Source organism: Rhamphochromis sp. 'chilingali' (assembly GCF_963969265.1).
Source record: "Rhamphochromis sp. 'chilingali' genome assembly, chromosome: 2".
Taxonomy (NCBI): domain Eukaryota; kingdom Metazoa; phylum Chordata; class Actinopteri; order Cichliformes; family Cichlidae; genus Rhamphochromis; species Rhamphochromis sp. 'chilingali'.
The window spans coordinates 59,896,128-59,909,431 of record NC_137930.1 but is presented as its reverse complement, the minus strand read 5'-3'; the positions used below and the strand labels follow the sequence as shown (position 1 = coordinate 59,909,431).

Genomic DNA, 13,304 nt, shown 5'->3' with positions numbered 1-13,304 from the left:
TGCCATCACTGATGTGAACAACTTTAACGTTCTTATAATTTGAAAGATAAAAGTCAAAGTTTTCAAGATTAGCAAAACAAGAGTTTGGAATCTGATGTGCTTTGAATATAAAAATACATCTAATCTTATACAGGTAAAGTATAGCCAAGACTAAAGAACAGAGAGAAAAGCTCTTGTTGTTTAATTTTTTATCTCTTTTAGATAATCTAGATTTTTTTTCAACAAACAGGATAAACTCTTACTTTTCTTTTTGGAGAGACTGGTTGCGACTCAATGGTTGAGAGGATGTTGGTAATTTTGTCAGCAGAGTCATCAGCAAATTCTTTGCTGTCAGTTACTGTGACTGCATCTCCTTCCATAACCACCTGCTGCTGTTCTTTTGACTCTGGTTGCACCATAATTTGCTGCAAAGATTTTGATGAGTCTGTCAGGATGGTGCGATCATCAGTGTCTACCACCTTAATAATCCTCTCTGCAACAGACAGGTCTTGTTTTGTCTGAGCCTCTGGAATAACTTGAGCTACTGCAACCTCTGGAGTGACAGGGGACGCAGAGACAACTGAAGCGTCAGGAACTGGAACTGAAGAAGGTTCAGCTACTCCTGCTTCAAATTCAACTTTATGAAGATCCGTTTTAGACTCTTCAGTTTTGCGTAATTTTGTCGTGCTGAAATCTGTTTTTGGTACCTCTTCTTTCTTGGTAACATCTGTATCTAGAACGTCAATCGTTGGTGTTACCTCTGTCAAAGGTTGCTTTAAAACCTCTTCTTTGGTGGGTAAAGGTGTCGTCTCAAGCTCAATATGTGTAGACGCTGCTGTAAGCATTGTTTCCATTTTGAGAGATGTTGAGTCTACATTTGCTTTTATGGTTGAAACTGTTGGTGCTGTCTCAACAGGCACGGGGGTGGGTTGTGATTTTGTGGGTCCAGGCCTGGTCTCTGACTTCGTTGAGGTGGTTTTGGGCTCTGCCTTTGTGGTTACTGGTGTGGCCTGGGTCTCTGACTTGGCAGGTGGAGGTGAAGGTTGAGGCATTTTTCCTGAGTCTCCCAGCTGTCCTGACAAAGCCCTCTGAGTTTGGCAGTTTAAACACAGCCATTCCTTCTGTAATCAAACAAAAACAACATAATTAGGAAACACATTAAGATAAAAAGTCACAATACCAAATGAGAGCTATTGTAATCAGGCTAATTATGGTCCTTATCCAAAGAATTTATTTGTTCAAAAAGATAACTGAAGCGTTATGCCAGAGTTGTAAAGTCATGAATGAATTAGCTTCTTTGTCATGCTTCACACCACTGCTTTTTCATTAGCTTCTGGACTAGTACCTGATGATATGTATATGGATGGCCCTGCATAATGATTTAAAATCTTGACTTAGAGCCTACTTAAATAAAGTATTATACCTTAAATTATTAGTAATAATTAAAATGAAACTGTCTGGAATTTATGACTAAATTAGTACTTGGTATTTAGGTGGGATGTCTCCATGTGTGTACCAATGCCACAGAAAAACAGCGCTCTAAAACCAAGCTAGCAGAACAAAGAAATTGTTGAGTAATTGTTTGGCTAGCCCATTGAGACATTACACAAAAAAAGGATATCTATTCTGTAATATATATAACTGTGCCTAACTAATTATTAGCCCATTACCTTCACTGTTTAAGAAAGGGAATTATATCGGCTCAAATAACAACAGACTAAATCTGAGCACTGACAACACTAAACTTTGTTACATGTCAGGTGCTCATTAAAATCCTGCATTAAGATCACAGTAAATTACCCCACTGTGTGCAGAACTCAGTTTTCTTGTGCATGCATTTTTTCTGCTTTCTGTTATGATGATACAGAATCTTGTGTTTTATATGTCATTTCATCCATACACATTCAAAAAAAAGAGTCCACGGTCAAAAGTAACCTGGCCAGGCTGAATTAGACAGAAAGGTTATTTTTCATACAAAGTGGAACTATTAAAGAAAAAGAAGGGCTTATGTAAGTTGAATCAGTATCAATCTCATTTTACAAAAGCCTCGCCTCAGACTTTATTTCTTTTTAAACTGCTTTCAGAAAGACAATTTGCTGAAAATAGTGCCAAATTACTTGAATGAGGCTGCTTTATGTCTTTACTGAAAGGAAAAGCAAAAACAAAGAAAAACACTGAAGAAAAACAACAAGCACAAAACAACAAAAAGCAAACATACTTGAAGAACTCAGTCGTGTGATGTCTAGACTTTTTCCTGTTAAGTACGTTTGCAAGTAATAAAAGTTCCAAATTATGTGTTTTAGACTAAGACATGATAATTCCTGATGGTTTTCACATAGACAAATATTATAGTCAATACAATACAGTTTTGGATGCTGAGTAATACCATAGCACTCTAAGTGATCTAAATTCAGTAATCAGCTATCAATGCTGAAAAACAGACTTAGATTTTTAAACTTCTTAATAAAATAATATAAACATGCTCAGTACTGTTACAGTAGACCGTACATTACACATGAAACAGCAATAGAATGCTTACCTTGCAAAAAAGCTAATCTCATTTTATAAGGAATGCTATTACTTCAAAATGTACTCCTCTGAAGACATTTCCTATCACATCTAAGCTCCATTAATGGACAGCTAAAGAGGACAAAAGCCATAAGCTGCCAATACATTAAGCACTGTGTCTGTACTAGCAACCTAGCAGACCAAATCACAGCAATGCGCCTGCCTCTGCAGAGTCAGGGAGAGCTGCTCTCATATAGGACAGAGGGGGAGTTTATAACACACACATATCCTGTGAAACACCACAAAGTTTTAATTACTTCATCCATGGTTTAATGTATTAGACCCATACTACTTATACTGTTTAGTGTATATACATTTAGAATATCATAATTATGCTAATACAGTGGTCATATATGCATAACAATGCCCATGTAATTCATAAACTAGTAACACAGTTACTTTGTTTTTTTCTCTTTCATTTTACTTGTGAAACTGAGCTTTTAAAATACCCCTCTTGTTTGTATATTTTGTCCCACTAAATTGTATAATTATTGCTTGTAACTTTCCAGAACTACCACTGAAGACTGATAGCGTACATCTACTGCAAATAGAGCATGCAAGGAAGTGTTTATATTCAGAAAGTGTAGGCAGCAGTAACACTGCAAGATGAATATGATAAACTGCATGAGCGTGTTTTGTTTCTAACTGAGAAATATTAATTGAAAACAAAATTACAGCCAGTGAGAACACATTAACATAATCTTTGATAAATAACGCCATAAAAAATGGGGAAAAAATGCTAGACTTAGAGGAAAATCTGATACTGATGCATTCAGTTTGCCTGACAGTGAGATGTTTTTGTTCAGTGAGTCGTGATTCAGTCAGGAGGATGATAATCCTATTTGTTACCAACAGTAACAAATAATACCTCATCAGCAGAGTGTATGATGCTGATAATTGTGTTAAACACAAAATGATTTGAGTCTCAGTTTCGTGTGATCTGATGCGAGTTCAGCATCAGTGATGTTTACCTTTGAAGTTGATCAAACACTAATTACCAGGAGGTTCATCTAAAACCCATATTTGCTGAGAACAATTCATCAAGAATACAGAATATGTGCTGAAAAACCTTTTAAGTCTAAAGGTTAGGGTTAGTTCAAGTATTCTAATATAATCCCAACATGTCCTTCCATGCTCCATATTCTTCTCTGTCTTGCTTACAAGATGTAATCACAGGTAAGGTGTAAGATGCTCTTCTTGCCTGTGTATGCTAATCAGCAATTTCATGTCACTACCAAGGCCATTCAGAGGATAAATTAATAATCATAAACTTCTGCTCTTCCTGTTTGTTTGATCATCTTGTAGACCCATTACAATATGGTCTGATGGGAGGCAGCTGATTATCTTTATAACTAATGTATACTAAAATGAATACAATTTTTCCTGTGTATAAACACCTGTGCCATTTGTCATTTTCAAGGAGATGAAATCGCAAGTAGTCATAAGCAATCTTAACTTTAGTTCGAAGATGGATATAAAATCAGATACATTTTACAATCATTGATTACAGGAGATGTTTACAGTTGTAATATTTCTGATATTCTATTAGTCAGCATCAATTTATTAGTTACCCTCTATGGATTGTCTTTAGTAAAGATAACTGCAAACTGAAATTAAAACATATTCACAACACAGAGGTTGTGACAAAGCTACTTGCCGACAATCTAATATGGTTCACGCCATCTTCAGGTAATAGTATTACACTGGTCTGAATCGTATTAATTGATCTTTTTCAACCGAAGTGATGAATGCATGTACTGACAAATTGCAGGAAGAACGTAAACAAAGCAACTCACTTTTGCATTGCGTATTAAATGGTGGACAAGGCAGCTGTGATAAACAAGTACACCCCTCACTGCACCAGTCTAGAACCTGATAAGTCATTTAACCTCCTAATGCAAAATCTGACAGCAAGGCAGAAAAAAAAGAACTTCCGTCAACAAAAAAGACCCTTCACATCCCCCACTAGCGCCAGTCACTGCTTCAGAGTCATGCATCAGAGCCACAGGGCTTGGAAAGTTGCCATCGTTCTTTTGTTTAATTAAATCTATTTTATGAGCAAAGAGCAGGAGCTTATAGCAGAGAGCTGTGGGAGAGACTGCTCCACACGATTAGCCTCTGAGCTGGATTATCAGACCTTGACAATGACAGCAGTAAGGAAAATAGGCTCTTGACACACAGGTATGCTGCATTAAGCTAGATCTGCTGAGCTTATGAAATCATTTCCCTGTTCAAATCACTTAAACAAAAAGACAAATAAATTATATATGTCATTCAAAATGTGAGATGTTAAAATACTTTTACTGTTATTTATGTATGTTAAATAAAAACATTTGCCAGATCTCTTCTGATAACTCTCAATGGATCCTCAGTACTCTTAGGTCGTCGTAGTGTTTGGGATGAAAAGTGACTGGTTCAGCAAAGACACATTAATCAAAGTGCTCCAAAGACCAAAAATGTTTTAGTCTTGCATTTTTAGACGAATGAAACAATTTTTTTATATTGTTTTAATAATGAATATTATTTGTCACTTCTTAGACACCTATCATAACTTATCGTGGTGGTGCTGAAATTTATCTTAACATAGCTAGATTCAAGGACTCACTATTTCTCAGCCTTTCTTCTGTGCTTTCCTGCTGATGTGTCGGATCTAGTAAGGCTCTTATTGATTTTCTGGCAAGCACCTTTAGCAAAGGCTGTAGCTTGCTAATATACTTGGCTTCCAGCAGCCCCCACAGAGCAGGGTTTCTCATAAATCACGCACTCTGATAATACAGAATGTTGACCTACTAATCTGTAATAACCACAGTGACTCACTCTAAAGACAATGAAATATGCCCATGCTTTTTCCATTGTGACAACTGGTGCATCAGCAAAGTTTCATTTGATGGCAGAGTGCAGTGGGGATAAAGACTGTTGTGGGACCAGTGGTAAGAGGGTGTTCCAGCATTAGAAGGAAATGTTACAAATTAAAGCTATAAGCTACAAACACAAATAGATGAATAGAATAATATTTTTTAAAGCAATGAATAAATGCAGGCACAGAATTACTGAAACAAATTACAGAAACATCAGTGTTTCCAAATTCCAAATATATTTTCTACGATTCTTGTTTATAGAAAAGAATTAAAGCATTTGAACTAAAGAAGCTCTTAGAAATGATCATGTATTAACATATAACCCCTAATCACTGTCAGTACAGGAGAGAGAACGCATCTTGAGATGATGTGGAATTTACAAGCATTTCATTCATGTTACTTATTATTCATTTCTATATTTATATTTAGATACTTTAAGCATTAATACAATTTTTAATTATTAACTAACTCTGTAAAATGAAGTAATAACAGGTTATGTAAGTACAATTTTGAGTATTTGCTTTGTAACATAGCACCAAGGAGTTAAACTCCCTCTATGTTTTGTAAACCAAGCCTTTCCTGTTCGGTGTTTTCATAGCTACTTTTACAAATTTAGTGAAAGTCCTTCCCTATAATTTGCAAGTCAGAGCAAAAAAAAAAAATGCTTACATCTGCTCTCTGTTTCACTGTGTGTTAGTGAATAACATACCAGCTAACACAATAGTAAACAACATCATCAGTTTACCTGCTCTAACATATCATGGCTGCTCACCGAGAGTTGGTGGATGTTTTTTTTCTAATAGTTGGTCTTCTGATTGTCAGTGAAATGCAAAAGAAATGTGAAGGTGCAACTGAGATGCATTTACTTTGCAATGTGACATTCAGTGACTAATTCAATACGCCCACCAGCGATTACTCTCGACACCTGACATAAACCAGAAACAGCCATCACGCCTCCAGAAGTTTAAATTTCCATTTAAGTTCAAATTTAAGTTAAGACAATTTTTTGATGGTTGCCAAGGGTGGCACATGCACTCCAAAGGTGGCCTTCTTTGATAAATGTTGGATCTTGTGACTAATTTCCATTGCTTCAACTTTCATGAATTTAAACTGGGAAATTCTTAAAGAACATTCAACAGCTTCAGCGTTTACAGACTTGTTGTTGTCACCTCTTTAATGCTGGACCGCATCATTAAGCTTATGCATGTGAGATTTTCATACATGATATTATGCTCACATAGCGGTGACTGTAGCTCAGGTAGAGCAGATTAGCTACTGATTGGAAGGTTGGTGGTTTGATCCTTGGCTTCCCCAGTCTGCATGTCAAATATTCTTGGGCAAGAACCAAGTTGCCCTCTGATGCGTTCATCGGAGTGTGAATGTAGTGTGTGTGTAGATTAGTTTGCACTTGAGTTTAGTTTAGAAGTGCTTGTGTGAATGGGTGAATGAGGCATGTTGTATATAGTGCGTTGAGTACTTTGGGAGAGTAGAAAAGTGCTATATGAGAATCAGACCATTTACCATAATATTGAACTACCCCGCAAAAAATAATAATTTAAAAAACATTAATTAGCCTGCTGACTGATTACTTTTTAACACCATAAAATTGTGAAATCATGCAAAATTAGCTATATATCACACAGCTCTTTCTAGAACGATTAATTTTTTTCTTCCTATTAGCTGAAATGTAGCAACTTAACATAGCAATGTCAAGGTACTCCTCTGTACCTTGACAGTACTGTCTTACCTTGAGGCAACTACTGGGTCTCATAGTAAACCAATTTAAATGGACAGTAATAATGTGGGGCTTTTGTACTGGTAAAGCTGAACAAATATTCTATTTTAAACCAGTGGTAACACAGAAAATAGAGGAATCATCATTCATACTGTCACAGCTGTCACACTCTAAGCTTTAGCTAGCAAAGCACAACACACGTGTGCCCTACTTGTCAGACAACAGTCACTCCCAGGCTTTTGATGGCATCAGCTGAAGCAGAACAGGCAAACGGAAAAAAATGAATAGACTTGCTGATGGCACTCACTTTACCTCCTCTTCTTTCAAACATTACTTTTTGATATTTTAAAAGGGTGCTAAAAAAACCCAGATAGTAAACTGGTGAACACACCCATTTTGGACAAAGCAGGTCATAGGACAGCAGCAAATATGGCATCCTATCGTGCTATCCAGTCATACTGAAGCTTTTTCTGTTTTCATCACATATTTAGAAAAAACATGTGCATTGTACACCCAAAGCAGCAAACTCTGACTCACATCCCCCCAGCCCCCAGAACACAATCCAAATTCAAGCTCCAGGTTATTACCATTTTGTTGTGTCAACGAAAAAAGTGACAAGTGTCAATTGCATAAATGGCACATGTCATTCTAGGTTATCTGTCACTGGGAAAATGAAAGAAAAAAAGATTCAGGTCTGAGTGTGCCAGAACAAATTACAGCATCAACTCTTAAATCCACATCTCAGGAGATTTAAAAAAGCGTTGTGGTATTTGTTCACTTAATTATAGTAAAGTCTAGGATTTCACAAAGAAAGAGTAGACAGCACTGCACATTTCATTCAGCTACACGTTGTATGTGCGTGGGTAAGTCACAAAGCAGGTACACGTGTATATTCATGTCACCAAAACGAAGAGGAAATTGTTGAATTACATGGAGCCACTGCTGCGTGTGAGAGCAGATGGCCTGATAAGAAATGTCTGCTCTTCTAATGTACTGCACTGTTTTGCTGGACTTAATCTGTTTCAACTCTACTTAATGGCATATCACAGGGCTTTGCCATCTCAAATCTCTTATGGGGGATGGAGATTCCCTTGACCCGGGTCTCCTATGGCAGTAGATCCCATCTCACTAATGCGGTTGCGCAACCGTCAATCACTTTAATACATTTTCAGTGCTCCTGGCCAGCTGAAGCACTCTCCTCATGAGCAGTTATGTAATAACCCTGGCATCTTCCGTGGAGAGAGAACCACAGCAGTTAGAGAGAGTGTAGTTTTGGTATGATTTGTTTTACATTGTAATTATTCCAAACACTAAGACATAATAAACTGAATGGACACAGACAGCTCTTCAAAATCAAAGTCTGAAAATACATATAAATTGAAGTTCTCATCAGATTCTAGCTGCTGTGGCACCTTCATCTAATATTCTACTCCACTTGTATTTTATTTTCTTTGTCAAGAAAATCAAACAACAGAGCAAAATGCTGCCTCGGGTGTGCTCTATTTTCAGAAGGAATAAAAAGCTTTATGACAGTCAGTCTATGTTTTTCCACCCTTTGCAACAGAAAGGAATATTCCTCAGAGTAAAAATGTGCTAAAATATGTTGGTGCAGCCTGAACACTCCAAACCAATATTTAATAGCACAAGAAACACCACATAAACAGAAAGTGTAGTAAGGATACAAACTTACTGTACTGATAAATAGCAGCATTAGGACTACCAAACACTTGTAAAGTCATTAACATGCTCATTAACATGTCTCAGGTGCATTGCCAAAACGTGAGTGTTCTTATATTAGATTTTATGCAACTTTTACATGAAAGCCAAAAATGTGCCTGACCAAAACTTTTGTACTGGAACAATTTGTTTTATATAAAATAAGAAGCCACTGAAATAAATTATGTTGAAAAGTGTGCAAATGGAGCAACATGGCCACTTCACTATCACTCTGTGGTGATCTTACTCATGTTTGGCTCCCCAATGGAAACACTGAATATTAAAATAAGGTGCTTTTGTCACATTAATGCAAAAAGACATGATCATGATAAGGATCACTCCTGCCAGTTGAACACAAGGCATATCAGCTGATGAAAAAAACTCCCTTTTTTCTGTAAATTGTAACTGAAACATTAATATGTGTATTCAAGAGTATTTTTGTACTTACCACTGCTGTATGAGGCATGGGGTTAAATCCACAAAGATTGCAGACAATGTTCTTGCATTCAGTACAGGTGTTGTAATTGGGTGGCTCCTTCGTTCCCACATTGAGTTTGACCTTACAGAGCAGACAGGTAGACAGACTTTCTTTAGGAGCAACCTGAAGCACTTTGTCCTGTGCTAATGGTGTAGCCTTGGCCTGTTGAAGTGGATCAGGTGTCTGTGTTGCCGGTGGTTTACTATCCTTTACTGGGGGCATCTTAGGAGAAACCGGAGGTGTAGGTTTAGGGCTGACACTTGTTGTAGTGGACATCTTCCGTGGAGTAGGTGGTGTAACTTTAGGTTCATCCTGAACTGCCGAGGTTATCAATGTAGATGCAGAACTTAAAATTGATGAACCAAAACCAAACATCTTCCCAGTCACTGACTCAGCAGGCTTTGGAACAGTAGGTTTAGGGGCACCAAAGCCAAAGAAACCACCAGACTCCTGTTTCGCTGGTTGAGCTGGTGGTGGGGCAGGCTTGGGAGATTGGGTCAATGGCTTTGATGGCTGTTGTGGTAGTTTGCCAGCTTCTTGTTTTGCGAAACCTGACTTTACTTCTGGCTTTGTAGGTTGTGAAATCTGTCCTTGTGGGGGTTTTTCCACAAGCTTTGGCTGGCTGGCCACATCCTGAGCATGTCCTTGTGCCTTTTCCTTAGAATCTTGCTGTGCTTTGTCCATCCTTTGGACTGCAGTTGGCACTGGAGCCTCACCTTTGAGAATTTCTTTTCTGGGTTGAACTATTTGAGTAGCCTCTTTTTGGACATCTGCATACTCTGCAGCTTTCTCCTTCTGGACTAATGTCGGTGTGTCCTTCTGTTCAGAGCGAGGAGGTGTAGAAACCTTGCTTGGCATGGGCTGGGGTTTCACCACAGTAGGTTCAATGGCTTCAGATACTCCAAGGGCTCTCTGCATCTGGCAGTTTAAACAAAGCCATTCCTTTACCTGGAACAAGTGTAATGGAAAGCATAAATCACTGTCCAATAAATAAAAAAACAATAACAGTGTTCTGAAATCAGATGAAGGTGCAATGATTTTAAAGCACAAAAAATATCCAATGATATCAAGGTTACTAATGTAACGTGCATATATTCAAAGGGGATTCATTCATACAAACAAATCATGATCATTGAAAAATAAAATGTGTTTAATTTCTCAAACTGTTTTACCAGTGTAATGTAGTTTTTATTTTCTTTTAATGCAATTTTAATAAGGCATAATTATAAAAAAAAAATCAGAGGCGAACTTTTTTTTCAAACAATAGGAACTGTGAGAGCTCCTGTATTGTTTTAAAAGCTTTTCTATAATGCCCAGCTTTGTTACTTTTATTTTTTATATTTTTGACTCAGAGTAGCGTAGCTTTTATCAACTCAATCTGATAATTCTTCTCCAAATGTAAGTTTCAAAAGTTACAGTCTCAAATTGGGGTATGCAACATGTTTTCGATGTCTCTTGAAAAATAAAACATCTATATTTTAACAAATTATTTCTCAAATTTGGTATTCAAATTCTTCCTATAATTTGTGCATTTTACTGGAGATAAATGGCAAAAATTAAGCCAATTCAGGCAATTTATTACAAATAATTTAGATTAAGTCTTTAGATTTAGATTAAATTCAGATTAACATCAGTTAAATATTCATAAAGCCGTTATGGCTGGATTGTTTTGTAAATCAAGTAATACTTGATTTAGTAGGACCCACAATAATTGAGTGACAAAAATATGAAAACTACAAAAAGGGCAACAATAAACAGAAAGTTGCATACCTTTAAATCATCTGGTACTGGATTAAAGCCACACTGATTGCAGACAGTTGTCTTGCATTCTGTGCAAGTGTTGTAGTTAGGAGGATCTGTGGGGCCCACTGTAAGTTTCACCTTACAGAGTGGGCAGACAGACTGATCTGCTTTTGAAGCACCTTGGGTGTCTACTGGCACCTTAGGGGGCTCTGATGGAACTTTGTCCACTTTGGCTTGAACTGTTGAAGGAGTCTTATCCTGCTGTGGTTTCTCTGGTTTCTTCTCCTCTGTTTTCTGGACAGGCGGTGGTTTGGTGTCCTTTGCAGGTAATGTTTTAGGAGAGGCTGGTGGTGTAGTTTTAGGAGTGACACTGGCTGTGGTGGACATTTTACGTGGTGCTGGTGGTGTAGTTTTAGGAGTGACACTGGCTGTGGTGGACATTTTACGTGGCGTTGGTGGTGTAGTTTTAGGAGTGACACTGGCTGTGGTGGACATTTTACGTGGCGTTGGTGGTGTAGTTTTAGGCTCATCTTGAACAGCTGATGTTATTAAATTGGATGCAGAGCTTAAGAACGATGACCCAAAGCCAAACATCTTTCCTGTCACTGACTCAGCGGATTTTGCAGCAGCAGGCTGTGTTTTAGGACTGCCAAAACCAAAAAAGCCTCCTGATTCCTGTTTTGCAGGCTGAACAGGTGATGGAGCAGATTTAGCTGGAGGGGTCGCAGCTTTTGGAGGCTGTTGAAGGGGTGCCTTTCTTGCTTCTTGGTCTGATGGAAGAGCAGACTTAGCTAAAGAAGATGCAGCTTTTGGAGCCTGTTGAGGGGGTGCCTTTTCTGTCTTTGAATCAGGGGGAGCGGCAGGCTGAATTTTTGGAGTTTGTTGCTGGGGTGTGTCTGGCTGTCCCTTGGGAGTCTCTGCAGAAGGCTTTTGCGAAACATCCGTCTTTATGATAGTGGATGAAATCATTTTGTCAGGCAATGAAGCAACTTTTGGAGCAACCTCCTTAGTTAGGTCAATATTGACAGGGGAGACAGTTTCTTTGGCTGCAGGAATGCTAACAAGGTCACCTTTGGGTACATCTGGCTTAGAAACATCTTTCTTAGAAGCTGTCAAGATGTCTGTCTTCTGTGTGCTGGCAGGGACCTCTTTGCTTGGTGAAGGTTGTGGTTTTATCATTGGTAGGCCTGGAGGTTCAGAGGCTCCAAGTGCTCTCTGCATCTGACAGTTGAGACATAGCCATTCCTTTACCTGTATGAAAAACACACATGAGCTCTGTCAATCTCTCTCTCACACAAGCAAATTCAAACCAATACTAGAACTATGTCTAAATAGGCATTCTACACTGATAAAACATTTAATTACCTCTGTTACATTTGGCATAGGACTAAATCCACACTTGTTGCACACAGTGGTCTTGCAGTCAGTGCAGGTGTTGTAGTTTGGAACATTTTTGGAGTCCATGTTGAGTTCTGCTTTACAGAGTGGACAAGTAGAGTGAGCCCCTTTGGGAGCAGCTTCTGGTTTTTCAGACTCTATTGGTGTTTTATCCACTGTTGTCTGCTCTGATAGAGGAGCCTTGACTGGCTGAGGTTGCTTCTTTTCCAGTTGTGGTTTCTGAGCAACAACTTGGTGTGATTCTTTGCTTAGGGGTTGTTTTTCCTGTATTTGATCAGAGGATATAATCAGCTGTTCAGCTGTTTTCTGAAGTGTTTCAACTTTATTGTTTTCCTTTTCTGAATCTTCTTTAGGCAGAGGATAACTTGGTGTGAGATCACTTTTCTTCATAGCTGAAGTTTCAGCATTAGTGATAACAGGTGCACTTTGGGAAGGCAGTTGTCTTTCTTCGCTTGGAGGTGCAGTGATGGCTTGAACATCCTTGGCAGGCAGTGAACTAACTTTCTCCTCTTTTGCTTCAGCTGAAACAGTAGCTGTGGTGTCTTTTGCAGGTGGAACGATATCTGGAGTTCGATGTACGATATCCATTTTCTCTGCTGGTGCCTCTGGTTTTGGACTTTCTTTCTGCTTTTTCTCTAATACGTCTGTTTTCTGTGTGGGAATAATATCTTTCGTTTTAGTCTCAGAGACATCTTTTTGCTCAGCGGCAGGTGCGGATGCTTTGCTGGGTGATGCCTGAGGTTTCATCAGTGGAGGCTGTACTGATTCAGCTGCTGTGAGGGCTCGTTGCATCTGGCAAGTCAGACACAACCACTCCTTCATCTACAAG

The 13,304-nt window shown here is 38.3% G+C and overlaps 1 protein-coding gene across 1 annotated transcript in view; it reads right to left on the bottom strand.

Annotated features, from left to right (window-relative positions):
* Positions 1–13,304, bottom strand: part of pclob (piccolo presynaptic cytomatrix protein b) — a 59,700-nt gene that overhangs the window by 31,098 nt on the left and 15,298 nt on the right. Inside the window, exons 9-13 of the mRNA XM_080863276.1 lie at positions 12,797–13,297; positions 12,443–12,739; positions 11,105–12,328; positions 9,305–10,282; positions 243–1,100 (exon numbers count right to left, since the gene is read on the bottom strand). Of these exons, the coding sequence (XP_080719402.1) occupies positions 243–1,100; positions 9,305–10,282; positions 11,105–12,328; positions 12,443–12,739; positions 12,797–13,297 (3,858 nt within the window). The remainder of the gene's footprint in view (positions 1–242; positions 1,101–9,304; positions 10,283–11,104; positions 12,329–12,442; positions 12,740–12,796; positions 13,298–13,304) is intronic.